This window comes from Malaclemys terrapin, chromosome 8 (assembly GCF_027887155.1).
Source record: "Malaclemys terrapin pileata isolate rMalTer1 chromosome 8, rMalTer1.hap1, whole genome shotgun sequence".
NCBI classification, from domain to species: domain Eukaryota; kingdom Metazoa; phylum Chordata; order Testudines; family Emydidae; genus Malaclemys; species Malaclemys terrapin.
The window spans coordinates 1,163,572-1,178,911 of NC_071512.1; the positions used below are offsets into that span (position 1 = coordinate 1,163,572).

The following is a 15,340-nucleotide window of genomic DNA, read 5'->3' on the forward strand; positions in this document are numbered from 1 at the left end:
TGGTCGCCCCATCTCAAAAAAGATATATTGGAATTGGAAAAGGTTCAGAAAAGGGCAATAAAATGATTAGGGGAATGGAACAGCTGCCGTATGAGGAGAGATTAAGAAGACTGGGACTTTTCAGCTTGGAAAAGAGACGACTAAGGGGGGATATGATAGAGGTCTATAAAATCATGACTGATGTGGAGAAAGTGAATAAGGAAGTGTTATTTACTTCTCATAACACAAGAACTAGGGGTCACCAAATGAAATTAATAGTCAGCAAGTTTAAAACAAAGAAAAGGAAGTATTTCTTCACACAACGTAGTCAGTCTGTGGAACTCTTTGCCAAGACTATAACAGGGTTCAAAAAAGAACTAGATAAGTTCATGGAGGATAGGTCCATCAATGGCTATTAGCCAGGCTGGGCAGGGATGGTGTCCCTAGCCTCTGTTTGCCAGCAGCTGGGAATGGGCGACAGGGGATGGATCACTTGATGATTCCCCGTTCTGTTCACTCCCTCTGGAGCACCTGGCATGGGCCACTGTCATAAGAGAGGATACTGGGCTAGATGGACCATTGGTCTGACCCAGTATGGCCGTTCCTATGTTCTTATGTTCTCGTGTCTTGCTTACAACACTCCTGCTAGTACACCCCAGAATGATGTTTGCTTTTTTTGCAACAGCGTTACACTGCTGACTCATATTTAGCTTGTGATCCACTATGACCCCCAGATCCCTTTCCGCAGTATTCCTTCCTCGGCAGTCATTGCCCATTGTGTATGTGTGCAACTGATTGTTCCTTCCGAAGTGGAGTACTTTGCATTTGTCCTTATTGAATTTCATCCTATTTACTTCAGACCATTTCTCCAGTTTGTCCAGATCATTTTGAATTACAATCCTATCCTCCAAAGCACTTGCAACCCCTCCCAGCTTGGTATCGTCCACAAACTTTACTCTCCATGCCATTACCTAACACACTGATAAAGATATTGAACAGAACCGGACCCAGAACTGATCCCTGTGGGACCCCACTTGATATGCCCTCCAGCTTGATTGTGAACCACTGATAACTACTCTCTGGGAATGGTTTTCCAACCAGTTTTGCACCCACGTTATAGTAGCTCCATCTAGATTGTATTTCCCTAGTTTATTTATGAGCAGGTCATGTGAGACAGTATCAAAAGCTCTACTAAAGTCAAGATATGCCACGTCTACCACTTCCCCCCCCTCCACAAGGCTTGTTACCCTGCCACAGAAAGCTATCAGGTTGGTTTGGCACAGCCGACTGTTACTTATCACCTCATTATCTTCTAGGTGTTTGCAAATTGATTGCTTCATTATTTGCTCCATTATCTTTCCGGGTACAGAAGTTCAGCTGACTGGTCTGTAATTCCCCGGATTGTCCTTATTTCCCTTTTTATAGATTGGCACTAGATTTGCCCTTTTCCAGTCTTCTGGAATCTCTCCTGTCTTCCATGACTTTTCAAAGTCGCTGGAGGCTGCTCAGTCTCCTGGGTGGGACACGGGGGGGGGGGGGCGGGGGGGGGGCGGTGTTGGACTTCGCTGAATCTTCCTGCGCTCACATGGTCTGTCCAGGGCCGGCTCTGGCTTTTTTGCTGCCCCAGGCAAAAAAGCCTCCCACCGCCCCCCGGCGGGGAGTGCAGCAGGGGAGGGCGCCGAGCCCACCACGGCCCCGCTCTCCCCGGGTGAGCGCCGCCCCCCTCCAGGTGCCGCCCCAAGCACATGCTTGGAGGGCTGGTGCCTGGAGCCAGCGCTGGGTCTGTCCGACGCTGTGCTCCAGGCTGTGCCACACGCTGGCTGGGAGTCACGGCTGGCTGCAGGGGTGGGAGCAGGGCCCTTGGGGGGGCGTGAGGCTCCCCCACGGGTACCACCCAGGCGGACCCCCCTGCAGGGAGCTCTCGGTGGGAATGGGGGCTGAACGCTCCATGAGGCGCCCCAGTGAGCGTCTGCCTCGGGGTGTCGCACTCCAGGAGGGTCCTGCCTGAACCTCATTCCCAGCGGCTCCAGGGCACTGAGCCCGGGCACTGTGAGGGCAGCCTGGTCCGGCTCCGCCCAGCCCCCCGGCTCCTCCCAGCACCCCCCAGCTCCGCCCAGCCCCCCGGCTCCGCCCAGCCACTCCCCGCTCTGCCCAGCCCCCCGGCTCCACCCAGCCACGCCCCACTCTGCCCAGCCCCCCGGCTCCGCCCAGCACCCCCCCAGCTCCGCCCAGCCACGGCCCGCTCTGCCCAGCCCCCCGGCTCCGCCCAGCCCCCCCCTGCTCTGCCCAGCCGCCCCCAGCTGCATCCAGCACCCCCCGCTCCGCCTAGCCCCCCCCGCTCCGCCTAGCCCCCCCCGGCTCCACCCAGCACCCCCCGCTCTGCCCAGCCCCCCAGCTCCGCCCAGCCCCCCGGCTCCGCCCAGCCACCCCCCGCTCTGCCCAGCCCCCCGGCTCCGCCCAGCCCCCCCCCCGCTCTGCCCAGCCACACCCCCGCTCCGGGACGTGCCACTTTTCCAGTCCCCACGGTGGGCGGCTGAGCCCCCCTTCGCAGGCGCAGCCCCTGCCAGGAACCCCCCTCGCCACAGAGCCCCCCCACTCCCCGGTGCTCTGTGTGTGCGGATGGGTCCAGCCCTGGGGCTCTGTGGCTGGGGGGGAGTCAATCCGGTCCCAGGGCTCTGTGTGGAGGTTGGGGGGGTCCTGCCCTGGGGCTCTGTGGCTGGGGGGGAGTCAATCCGGCCCCGGGGCTCTGTGTGGAGGTTGGGGGGGTCTTGCCCTGGGGCTCTGTGGCTGTGGGGGGAGTCAATCCGGTCCTGGGGCTCTGTATGGAGGTTGGGGGGAGTCCTGCCCTGGGGCTCTGTGGCTGGGGGGGAGTCAATCCGGTCCCAGGGCTCTGTGCGGAGGTTGGGGGGGTCCAGCCCTGGGGCTCTGTGGCTGGGGGGGAGTCAATCCGGTCCCAGGGCTCTGTGTGGAGGTTGGGGGGGTCCAGCCCTGGGGCTCTGTGGCTGGGGGGGGAGTCAATCCGGTCCCAGGGCTCTGTGCGGAGGTTGGGGGGGTCCTGCCCTGGGGCTCTGTGGCTGGGGGGGGAGTCAATCCAGCCCTGGGGCTCTGTGCGGAGGTTGTGGGGGTCCAGCCCCCAGGGCTCTGTGGCTGGGGCGCAGAGCTGGGACGGGCAGGGCCCCAGGGAGGAGACACTCACAGTGGCTGCAGAGCTCGGTGGTGCAGTTGCGGGTCTCCAGCTCGGCTCCTTGGCAGTCCTGGCCCCCGTTGCGAGGCGCCGGCTCCGAACACTCGCGGCTCCGCCAGTGCGTGCAGTCCAGAGCGCACAGCGACCACCGGCTCCAGCCCGACCAGCCGCCATCCACTGCACACAGCAGCCAGTGAGCGCGCAGGGACCTCGGCCAGACCTCTGCCCCGTTGTACCCCAGCCTCTCCAGCCCACTGTACCCCCCACTGCCCCCTCCCCACTGCACATCACTGCACCCTCCCCACTGTATCCTACTGCCCCCTCCCCACTGCACCTCCCCACTGCATGTCACTGCACCCTCCCCACTGTATCGTACTGCCCCCTCCCCACTGCACCCTCCCCACTGCACCCCACTGCACCCCACTGCGCGTCACTGCACCCTCCCCACTGTGCCCCATTGCCCTTGGCTCCTTGCCCGGGTTTCTAACGGGGCCGGGACCACGGACACAGGACAGAACAACACGGACACGTGGGGGTGGAGTGACACAGCCGGGGGGGAGGGGCTGGGCACAGAGTGGGGGGGACTCACAAAGGAAAGGAACCTGCTGTTCAGCCTGTGACCGGCTCAGGGGGCGGGCGACCTCCCTCCAGTCACCGCACCATGCAGCAGCTTGTCCGGTGCCGCTCCGGGATGGCCCAGGCCTGGGACAGCGGGGGCTGCGGGTCGGGAGTGAGGGGCACCAGCAGAGCTGGGGGGCACAGGGCTGAGATAGCAGGGGGCTGCGGGTCGGGAGTGAGGGGCACCGGCAGAGCTGTGGGGGGGGGCTGGGCTGGCAGGGGCTGCGGGTCGGGATTGAGGGGCACTGGCAGAGCTGAGGGGAGGGGGCACAGGGCTGGGACAACGGGGGACTGCGGGTTGGGATTGAGGGGCACTGGCAGAGCTGGGGGGGGCAGGGCTGGGACAACAGGAGGCTGCGGGTCGGGATTGAGGGGCACTGGCAGAGCTGAGGGGGGCAGGGCTGGGACAACAGGAGGCTGCGGGTCGGGATTGGGGGGCACCGGCAGAGCTGGGGGGAGGGGGCACACGGCTGGGACAACAGGGGGCTGTGGGTCGGGATTGAGGGGCACTGGCAGAGCTGAGGGGAGGGGGCACAGGGCTGGGACAACAGGGGGCTGCGGGTCGGGATTGGGGGGCACCGGCAGAGCTGAGGGGTGCAGGGCTGGGACAACAGGGGGCTGCGGGTCGGGATTGGGGGGCACCAGCAGAGCTGGGGGGTGCAGGACTGGGATAGCAGGGGGCTGCGGGTCGGGATTGAGGGGCACCGGCAGAGCTGGGGGGTGCAGGGCTGGGATAGCAGGGGGCTGCGGGTCGGGAGTGAGGGGCACCGGCAGAGCTGGGGGGTGCAGGGCTGGGATAGCAGGGGGCTGCGGGTCGGGAGTGAGGGGCACCGGCAGAGCTGGGGGGTGCAGGGCTGGGATAGCAGGGGGCTGCGGGTCGGGAGTGAGGGGCACCGGCAGAGCTGGGGGGTGCAGGGCTGGGATAGCAGGGGGCTGCGGGTCGGGAGTGAGGGGCACCGGCAGAGCTGGGGGGTGCAGGGCTGGGATAGCAGGGTGCTGCGGGTCGGGAGTGAGGGGCACCGGCAGAGCTGGGGGGTGCAGGGCTGGGATAGCAGGGGGCTGCGGGTCGGGAGTGAGGGGCACCGGCAGAGCTGGGGGGTGCAGGGCTGGGATAGCAGGGGGCTGCGGGTCGGGAGTGAGGGGCACCGGCAGAGCTGGGGGGTGCAGGGCTGGGATAGCAGGGGGCTGCGGGTCGGGAGTGAGGGGCACCGGCAGAGCTGGGGGGTGCAGGGCTGGGATAGCAGGGGGCTGCGGGTCGGGAGTGAGGGGCACTGGCAGAGCTGGGGGCGAGGTTGCCCCATGCCCCATACGTTTCTGAGCATGGCTCTCCCCTGGTGCCATGTGCATGTGCCTGGGGCTGGCAGAGCGATGGGCGCGGGGCATGGCGGTGGCCGAGCGGGTACCTGGGCACAGGGTGGTGCAGGCGTTTTTCTGCACGTTCTGGCCCTCACAGAACGTTCCCCCGTTGAGGGGCGCTGGGTTGGTGCAGCTCCGGCTCCGCTTCTGCCAGCCCCGTCCACAGCTGGTGCTGCAGGCCGACCAGTCTGTCCAAGTCGACCAGCCGCCGTTCACTGGGGTGGGAAAGGGACAGAGTCAGCGCGGGCCTGGGCGCCGGGCACAGGCTGCACTGGGAGGCTCCCAGCTGGGCTCCCTGGAACGGCGGGCTGGGTGCCCGGGCGGGGGCTGCCCATCCTGGGGAAGGCGCCGCCCGGGGGTGCCCTGCTCCGGGGGGATTCGCTGGCTCCAGGGGAAGCTTCGGGGCTGCGGGGAGATAGACAGGGAGACACGGGGGGAGGGGACACAGCTGGGGGGTCCTGCTTTGCTGGGGTTTCCCTGCGTCACAGCTGGCGGCAGCCCCCGCCCCGCGCTGCCCCCACGGCTCCTTACCGTACACGGTCACGGCGGCGGAGGAGCTGCGGCGACGGGCCACCATGTTCTTGGCCACGCAGGTGTAGTTGGCCGTGTCAGCTAGGCGCGCCCGCGACACCACCAGGCTGTGCTCCGGCGTCACGTACACGCTGGCGTCCAGCGCTGGGTCCACCAGCTCCTCGTTGCGCAGCCACTCCACCTGCGGGCAGCGGGCGTCAGGCGGGGGAGGACACGGGCGCTGGGGCAGGCGGGGGAGGGGAGGACACGGGGGGCACTGGGGCAGGCGGGGGTGGGGTGGACACGGGGCGCTGGGGCAGGCAGGGGAGGGGAGGACATGGGGTGCTGCAGCAGAGGGACTTCCCAGGCCAGTCCCTGCCCTGTTGCCCGCCCTGCATTCCCTGGGCTGGGGCTAGCACGCTCCATGCAGGGAGGTTACGCTGCCTGCTTGCGCCCGGCTTACCAAGTGATCTGGGTCTCTGCGTCAGGACCTGGCTCCCCGTCGCTCCCCACTCCCACCCCCTCTGTGCCACCTGCCAGCTGGAGCCGGGGGATTCAATGTCCTTGCAGGCGATCAGTGACGCTGATACGGAGCAGGGGCCCCCGACCGCGGCTCATTCCCGTTGAGTTCCAGAGCGAGGCCTGGCCCGTGCCAGCCACGGGAGACGTGGCCCCTGGACTCACCTCGGCCGGCGGGATGCCCTCCGGGGGGCGGCACGCCAGCATGATCTCCTGCTCGAGGGAGACCTCCCTGCCCATTGGCTCCTCCTCAAAGTTCTTCCGCAGGTCTGGGGAACAGGGCGAGAGAGCAGAGCCGGCTGAAAGGACGCGCCCCCAGGCCAGGCGGCTCTGCCTCCTGGCATGGAACACCCCGACGGACCCCCGAGGCTGGCACAGGCCTCAGTAACCTGAGCAGCCGGGACGCCTGCCAGACAGATGCTGGCCCGGCTCCCACGGGGCCGCACGAGGGCTCTGCCTGCTCCGGATCTCGAGCCGGGAGCTCTGTGCCCCTTGCCCAGGGGGCCAGCGGAGGGGGGGCAGGGGCACTCACAGGCAATGCGCACGTAGGCCTTCTGGCTCTTGGTGGTCCCCGAGGAGCTCCAGGCGACGCACTGGCACCAGTACTCCTCCAGCCCAAAGATCCGCTCCACCTGCTGCCGGGAGATATCGATCCGGACGTCCATGAGGGGCAGCCCTGGGAGAGAGCAGTGCATCAGGAAGGAGGGTGACACGCTGGGGTGGCGTTGCCCCTGCCCCCAGCCCTCGTAGGGGCCAACCCATTACAGAGCACATGTCCAGATGGGCCCCTCAGGTCCCAAGGCAGCTCAGCCCAGGGGCTCCCCCGGATCTGCGGCGCTCACAGCGAGGGGGGTGCAGAGCTGCCATCCCATCTCCAAGCCGGGCCCCCGAGACCAGGGAGAGCTGTTTGTATGTTTTATGAAGCCTGTGTGTGCCTCAGTTTCCCCTATATTGTACATGGCTCCAAGGGTGGGGTGGGATGGGGACAGTTTGCTCTCAGGGGGGCTAAGAGACATAGGTGGGCATGTCACCCGCTGTCTGAGCCAGGATGGGGCACTGAAAAAAGACTGGCTGAATCTGACTCCATCTCAGTGGAGAATCTGAGACGACTATGGCAGATCCCATCACCAGGACACTGACCCCTCGCGCCCCAGAGGGAGATGGGTCCCCCCCAGCGGGGAAGCTGGGCACAGATCCCAGCTGGAGAACAAAGGGCGGGGAGGGGGGATAAGAGCTGGCTGCTGGGAGGAGCTGCGGCTCTCACCTGGGATCAGATACAGCCCCTGACACTGGGGTTCCCTGGGCTCTAGGCTGGCCAGGCTGGGCCGGGCTCTCACCTGCCTCTCTCTGGGCTCCCCTAAGGACTCCCTGTTCTGTGCCCGCTCCTTGCCCAGTCCCCGCACTGGGGGAGTGTGATGAAGTGGGACTGTTCTTAATGTTTCCTCTCAATACTGTGTGGGTGCCTCAGTTTCCCCTATGCATTTCTTAAGTCTCTAGGTGGTGGGGAAAGGCCAGTGTGCATAAATTCCTGACACTCTGTCTCCCTGGCAACAAATGTCCAGGGCCCCATCCCCCCCTGCAAGGAAATAGCTAAAGGTGAACAAAGAGATCAGGTGACCTCCTGGACCAGGAAAGAGACAAAGCCGGAAGAAGGAGGGGCTGGAGGGGGTTTGAGAGTTGGAGCTACCTGGGGACGAGGAGTGAGGGCAGACGTGGGTGGGTGTCTGGCTCTCTGAACCCCATAATGGACCCGGCCGAGGGGTCCCGTTCGCCGCTGTACCTACAAGCTCTGTTTTAGACCATGTTCCTGTCATCTAATAAACCTGTTTTACTGGCTGGCTGAGAGTCACGTCTGACTGTGAAGTGGGGGTGCAGGACCCTCTGGCTGCCCCAGGACCCCGCCGGGGCAGACTCGCTGTGGGAAGCGCACAGAGGGGCATACGCTGAATGCTCCCAGGAGAGACCCAGGAGGTGAAGCCGTATGAGCTTCTTGCTCTGAAGACGGTCTGCTCCGAGGGAGAGGAGGATCCCCAAAGTCCTGACTGGCTTTGTGGGGAGCAGTCCCAGAGCATCGCCCGGGGACTGAGTGACAGGGAGTGTCGCTGTGAACGCTGGGCGAGGGGCATTGCCCCCTGCGGAGGGGACTCTACTCTCCCGGCGGCGTCTGGCTCAGTTGGACTCGCTGGCAGAGCTCACGGCGGGAGACAGGGGGGCTGGAGCCCAGTCCGAGGAGGCGGTGAGGCCGCGGAGCCCACGCTGGAGGAAGTGTGAGCCCCCTCGGGGGTCTGGCCCACTGGAGGGGTCGTCCAGAGGCTCTTCCCAGGCTGGGGTGTAGCAGCCAGCCTGTGGACCCCTGACACGCACACCCCAACTCTGCCAGCGCCCCTCAGGCCCGGCCTGCAGCCCCGGGCACAGCTGGCCCGCACAGAGCTCTGCATACACAGCCCACTCCCCGGCTCCCTCTGACACAGGCTGGCTGGGGCTGCAGCCCCCCCAGGACCCCTCCCGTCATGCACAGGCCTCGCTGACAGCTGCTGCCCCCGCCAGGCTGTGGAGACACCTGCCCTCTGCCCCGGGAGAGCCAGCAGCTGCAGGAGCAGAAGGAGTCTCCAGCGGGGAGGAGGGACGAGCGCTGGAGGTTGCTGCAAGGACACGTGGGGCAGGGCGCTCCCCCGGCTGCCCTGCACGGCCTGGACTGGGCCCAGCCCCCCAGGAGCCTGCGCGGGAGGGCGGCACAAGGACAGCCCCGAGCAGGGGGCTTCAGAACAAGCCATCCACCCCCTGGAGTGGGCAGTCTGGCCACCCCCACGGGCGGGAGGGGGGCAGATGGGAGCCTGGCGGTTTGCATGCGAGGGACCGTGCATGGCACAGCTCGGCACACACCAGGGACCCCCGTGCTCCCAGGCAGCCGACACATGGAGCTGCAACCCGGCGCCAGCAGGAGGCAGCACGGCGCGTTGGTGCAGAAAGGTGGATTTCCCGGTGCCCAGGATGGCTGATGGCACCTCAGATCGTGGGCACTGAGAGACGCCATGGCTGGGGCAGGGCCTTTCCCCAAGGCAGCTCTGAGCGGGACCAGCCGGGCTGGCATGGCCCGGTGCGGTGGGGAGAAGCACGGGCGCTGCAATTCAAGGAGACCCTCTGACTCACTGCCCCACTCCTGGGCATTCGCCAGCTCCACCCCCCCAAGCCAGCCCAGCCCTGCACTCCAGGACATGGCGCCCCCCAGGGCTCCCTGCTGGCCTGGCAGTGCAGTGATGGGGGTGGGGGGACCAAGCCCTCCCCTCTGTGCCATCGTGCAGCCCGGGCAGCATCAGGCCAATGAGCCGACGTCAGGCTCTGCGCCATGGTGTGACGCCCCACAATGCTCTGAGGAGCCGGGGCATGGCCTGGCTGCGGGGCCTATGCCAGGGGACGGGCCTCATCTCCGGCCAGGGCCCAGCCAGCGAACGTGGGGTCTGGCCGTGTCGGGTCCAGAGCGGGACTATGGGCTCAACCTGCTGCCTTCCCCATGTAGCCATGGCCTGGGACGGGCCCAGACACCCACGCATGCCGTGCTCCCAGCCCAGCCCCCTCACAACATGGTGGGCACACGCCCTGGCTGTGCGGCCCTGGGCCCCTCCACGGCTCTGGGACAGCAGGACCTGGCCTCAGGGTCGCCAGGAGAGCAGGGGATGGGGGAGCAGGCCTCTCCCCCAGGGCTCCTCCTTCAAACCCCAGCTCAATCACCCCCAATCTCCCTTGCCTGCCCCCCACTGCCCCTCCAGCGTGACCCGAGGCAGGTCCCTGCATTGCTGGGGGCACATGTCCCGTAGGGACCAGCAAACTCATCTCACTTGTGTCCAGATTCGCCCAGGCCTGGGGGTGCCTGGAGCCAGGGTCGCCGGTTGGGCACAAGGTGTGCAGGCCACCAGCTTTCCCTGCTTCCGGCCATGGGCACAGCCAGCTGAAGGGGTTTCACCTCCCTTGCTTCCCCTGCCCCGATGCCCAGGCCCCAGCCTGGCCAGCGCTGCCCTTACCGGTGCCCTGGTCCGTGCTGCGCTGCGTGACGTGCTCGCCCTGGTGCACCCACTCCCCGTTGCACTTGAAATAGATCTGGGTGGCGGGCGTCGCCCTGCAGGCCAGGCTCACGGGCTTGTTCTTGACGATGTAGACATCTTGGGGCTCCAGCAGGAAGTGGGGCAGCAGGTCCGAAGAGGCCCCCAGCATGGGGTTGGCCACTGTGGCACTCTGCTGGGCACCTGGCAGGAAAGGAGAGAGGCTCAGAGCCCCCAGGGCCATGGAGGTGGGGCAGTGAGCCAGGCTGTGCCCTGGGGTAGCTCCAAGGAGAGCATCTGGGGCAGCAGCCAACAGAGTGCCCAGCCAGCCCCAGCCTTTGGAGTCACCGAGCCCAGGGCCAGCCCAGAATCCAGTCTGGGAAGTCGCAGGCCAGGGACAGCCCAGAATCACCCCTAGAAAAACTCCTCACATGGCCAGTGATGGGGAATCCACCAGGACCCTTGGCAAATCCCCTCCCTGTTAAAAATGGGCCCCTACTGCCAGTCTGAATTAATCTGCCTCCTGCTTCCAGCCCCTGGGTCGGCTCAGACCTTTCCCCGTGGGACGCAAGGACCTGTTAGTGTTTGTTGCCCATGGAGATACTGACAGACGGGACCAACTCACCCCGTAACTCTCTCTTTGGTCAGCCCTGGAGTCTGTCCCACTAAGGCAGGTTTCTAACCCTTTCATCATTCCCGGGGCTCATCTCTGACCCCGCCCCACTTTACCAACGTCCTTCTTGAACTGTGGGCACCAGAACCGGGCACCGGATTCCAGCCGCGGTCACACCAGTGCCAAATACAAAGGGAAAATCACCTCTCTGTGCCACTTGCAATCCCGTCCCCAGCATCGCTCTGGGCACCCATGTTCAGGTGCTTCTCCACCACGGCCCCCAACCTTTTCCAGAGCCGCCCCAGGGCACGTATGGCCGCCATGCCTGGCCCCTGGTGCAGTTACGTTCGGTGGTCTGACGTGCGGTGTGTGCCTGCACCCCATTCACCCAGGGCTGTGTCACTGGCCTGGGCTCTTCACTGCGTCCAACGCCCAGCTCTGGTGCCAGCTGCCAGCTCCTTCAGGGGTGGTTTTATGTTTTCTCTCAGGCCACTGATAAAGACGTTCAATGGGCAGGGCCAAGATCCGATCCCGCGGGACCCCACTAGCACGCCCTGCGCCGTGACAATCCCCCGTTCGGTTACATCTGGGGACCCATCACCCAGCCAGGATCTAAGCCACCTAACAAGGGCCACGTTCATTTTCTAGCGTGGTTATTTTCCAATCAGGACGTCGGGTGGCACCAAGTCTGTGATGTCAGCACGACCCCCTCCAGCACCCGCCCCTGGAATCGCCTGAGAACAGACACGAAGGGAGTTTGGCAGGCTCTGGTTGCCATAACCGCATGCTGATTTGCATTCGTTACATTCCCTCGCTGGGACCGGCCTCTCTGCCAGTGCCAATCCAACCAACCTGCTGCCCCAGCCACGGGCTCTGCCCTTCCCCTGGTGCCCCTCACTCCCAACCCGCAGCCCCCTGCTACCCCACACTGCTTGGGGACCCGGCGTTTGCTCTAGCCAAGGATTTTCGCCTGGCAGGGTTCGGTGTCGACATGAGGCTGCATGTTCTCGCTGGGTCACGCCAGTCACCACCGTGGGCTCCGCCATTGCCAGCCATGGCTGGGGGGCGTGAGCAGAGGGGTCCGGCAGCCCCAGTGCTGAGAGGCTGATGGGGTGAGTGAGCCCATGGGGAGGGCCCATGGGGCACCCTGGGGATTGGCACGGGGCAGAGATTGTAGATAAATCTCTGATAATTTTCATATGACTTTACATTGTGCCTCTTCATATAACCTTGTGGTGGGTCTATCCACATGTGACCTCTGTTTTCATGGGACTTTGTATCAAAGCCTCATTTAGAAACTTTGCATTGCCCTTGGTATAATATTATAGCCCCTAAGGATAGAATAACATAGAAGAAAAATTTCTTTTTGCTAGCAGTAGAACAAGAGCTCTCCGTCCCCCACTCTTAATCAATTGCCCTGTTGAATGAATGAGGTGTGAATGAGCAAGGCATGGAAGGCAGCACCTCCAGACAGCCTCAACTGTTGGAGAGGGGCTGGGAGCCAGACCCAAGGACAATAAAACGCCTCAAGTGGGCTCATTAAAAACAAGCAGACATACCGACGGCCTCGGGGGTTAGAAGCAAGCACCTTCTTTTGGAAACACCCTCTTTGCAGCATTGGGACAACACTCAAAAGAAAGCAGCACAAAGGACCAATGGACACAGACACAGAGTTTGAATCCGGTATAGATTTGCATAAAAGGAAAGCTGCTATAAAAGTGAGGTGTCTTGCAGAGGACCCCGGGTCTCGTCTTGTCAACATGGGAGCATCGATCCGGATCGGCAGAAGCCCGGCTCCACCCCCGCTCCCATCTAACTCACCTGGCCAGTGAAGTTAAGGGGAGCAACTAATTGGTAACAACAAGATGGAGTGTGTTTGTGTGTGTGTGTGTAAGTGTAATATATTATATGCATATAATACAGGGTTAATGAATACATGTATTACTAATAAATGTGGCGTTTTGTCTTATTCCCCCTAAAAAGATCCTGTGCAGTACTTTAAGTACAACAAGATGCAGGCGAGGGGCGGAGAGCACAGTGCCAGGACGGGGCAGGGGGTTCCCAGACTCCTCCAGGAGCAGGCGCTGGGCAGAGCCGGGAACGAGACCCCCCGGGCTGGGGGCTTTGTCCCCTCCAGGCACCTGCCATCCCCGGTGGATCCAGGTCACAGTCCTGAGTAGCTGCCTACTGCTGCCCCAGCCAGCGTGGGGGGGTGTGACGAAGTGGGGGGTTTTCTTGTTTTCGGTGGGGTTTCAATGGTTTGCATGTGGAGGGGGTGGGACTCAGTTTCCCTGGGTGTTACTGGTTTAACGAGGTGAGGGGAGAGGGGGTGTGTTTTGCAGAGGACTGGAGAGAGGACGTGGGGACCCAGCCGATGGCCGGGAGGATGGATACCCCAACGACCGGTGACCTGGCGAACTGGTGACCTGGAGGCCCAGCTGAGGAGACGCAGCCGGTTCTGGCCAGTGGGCGGACAATGGGCTGCAGAGTGAGGACCCAGTGACCTGACCAGCCGGTTCCAGCCAGAGGACAGAAGTGAGGAGAGGAGGCCCCGGTTTACGACCCTGTTTACCTGGATAGAAGACAATGGACAGAGGCGGGGCCTGGGCCGGGGATCTCAGATGCCCAGCTGGGAGCAGGGGGGCTCTGGGCTGGAGAGGGGGAGCAGGCAGAGCCCACCTGGATGCAGAGAGACTGGGATGTGCTGGGCTGACGGAGGCCAGGCCTGAGGCCCTGAGAGTTTCCTGTGCTGTGTTCAACTCTCAATAAACTAGGGTTACCATATTTAAAAAATAAAAAAAGAGGACACTCCATGGGCCTTAGCCCCGCCCCTTTCCCACACCCGGCCCCGCCCCTTTCCCACACCCGGCCCCGCCCCACCTCCACCCTTTCCCCGCCCCTTCTCCAAAGTCCCCGCCCTAACTCCCTCCCAGCCACGCGAAAAGGGCTGCCCGAGCGCCAGGGCCGGCTCTAGGCACCAGCAAAACAAGCTGGTGCTTGGGGCGGCACATTTCTAGGGGCGGCATTCTGGCGCCGGCCATGCCGCCCCTAAAAATGTGCCCCGGCCGCCCTAACTCACCTCCGCTGCTGCCGCTCGCGCGCCGCTGCTCCCCCTCCCTCCCAGGCTCTCAAACCCGGGAGGGAGGGGGAGATCCCGAGCGGCCGCGACACGTGAATCAGCTGATTCCCGGGTTTGAGAGCCTGGGAGGGAGGGGGAGACCCCGAGTGGCCACAGTGCACGCGCTGCGTCTCCCTCTCCCTCCCTCCCTCCTAGGCTTGAGAGCCTGGGGGGAGGAGGCAGGGCTGGGGATTTGGGGAAGGGGCGGAGTTGAGCCGGAGCCGGGGGTGGGGTAAAATAAAAAGGGGGGGGGGGCGGCCAAAATTGTTTTCGCTTGGGGCGGCAAAAATCCTAGAGCCGGCCCTGCCAAGCGCTACCGGCTTTACGGTTTGCCGGGCAGCCTCCGGACCCTGCGCCGCCGGCCGGGCACAGAGCACAGGCGGGTGCCTGTGGGGCAGAGAAAGCAATGCCTGGATCGGGGACCCTGCGGGGAGTCAGGCAAGAGACAGCGCACGGAGCTGGGCTCCACCACGGGGCTAAATGGGTGATGGGGGGGGGTGGAATCCAGGAGCCAGGACCCCCCCCTGCCTGGCTGCCTCCCCTCCAGCCCCCCCCCCCGCCAACAGAGTTACTAAAACGGCCCTAACGACGTGGTTGATTAACAAATGATCAACTAGCAATTGTGGCGCTGGGAGCGGTAATTGCTGCTGCTAATTGGCTGGTTAGGATTTAATCAGCAATTACATGGAGTGCAGGGCAGTAATTAAGTGCCTCCTTGCACAGTCCCCCGATCCCGCGTTTTCCGGATCCGGCACCTCCAGACCCCCGGTTCTCCCAAATCACGTGCAGTCCCATGGGGCTCAGAGGGGCCTGGGGGCTGCGCACACAGACGAGGGTGGGGCAGGAGGGTGCACAGAGAACCAGGGTGGGGCAGGACGTGCATAGATGGGGCAGGGACAGGGCTGTGGGGCAGGGTGCCTTGGCAGGGGGCGGCACCTCTCTGGGAAGGGCAAGCCCGTTATCAATCCTGATGCCGCCCAGAGCCCCCTGGCCCCCGAACAGTCTGTGCTGGCTGGGGGGCAGTGCCAGGGCCAGGTGTGTGAGGTGGGGACACTCAGTTCACCCGCCGTGGCCCCTGGGCCAAGCCTGAGCCAACAGCAGCCCGGCCCGAGGGGCAGAGGCAAGTCCAGCTGAGCCCTGTGGCCAAAGACCCTGCTCCAGATCGGGCCGGGGGGGGTGGCTCCCGCAGCCAGACTCAGCGGGGCAGCCGGGGGACATCCCCAAGCCCCCCGGGACGCCCAGCGCACGGGATGTCTCTTCCCTCTGGAACGGGCTCTGCTGCAGAAGCCCGGGCGGGCGGGGAGCTGGGGGAGCCGGGCATCCGGCCCTGTAGACGAGCTCTCCTCAGAGCCCACCGTGCTGCCCCCGACCTGGCCAGGGGAGGCCTGTGCTGAGCCTGCCGCCCG

At 64.1% G+C, this 15,340-nt stretch overlaps 1 protein-coding gene across 2 annotated transcripts in view; it reads right to left on the reverse strand.

The window, feature by feature from the left end:
- Positions 1-15,340, reverse strand: part of UNC5A (unc-5 netrin receptor A) — a 45,945-nt gene that overhangs the window by 13,267 nt on the left and 17,338 nt on the right. Inside the window, exons 2-7 of one of the 2 annotated variants that reach the window (XM_054037347.1) lie at positions 10,186-10,407; positions 6,699-6,842; positions 6,332-6,435; positions 5,669-5,849; positions 5,185-5,352; positions 3,176-3,340 (exon numbers count right to left, since the gene is read on the reverse strand). In XM_054037347.1, coding sequence (XP_053893322.1) covers positions 3,176-3,340; positions 5,185-5,352; positions 5,669-5,849; positions 6,332-6,435; positions 6,699-6,842; positions 10,186-10,407 — 984 coding nt within the window. The remainder of the gene's footprint in view (positions 1-3,175; positions 3,341-5,184; positions 5,353-5,668; positions 5,850-6,331; positions 6,436-6,698; positions 6,843-10,185; positions 10,408-15,340) is intronic. The other variant, XM_054037348.1, reaches the window with a different exon arrangement.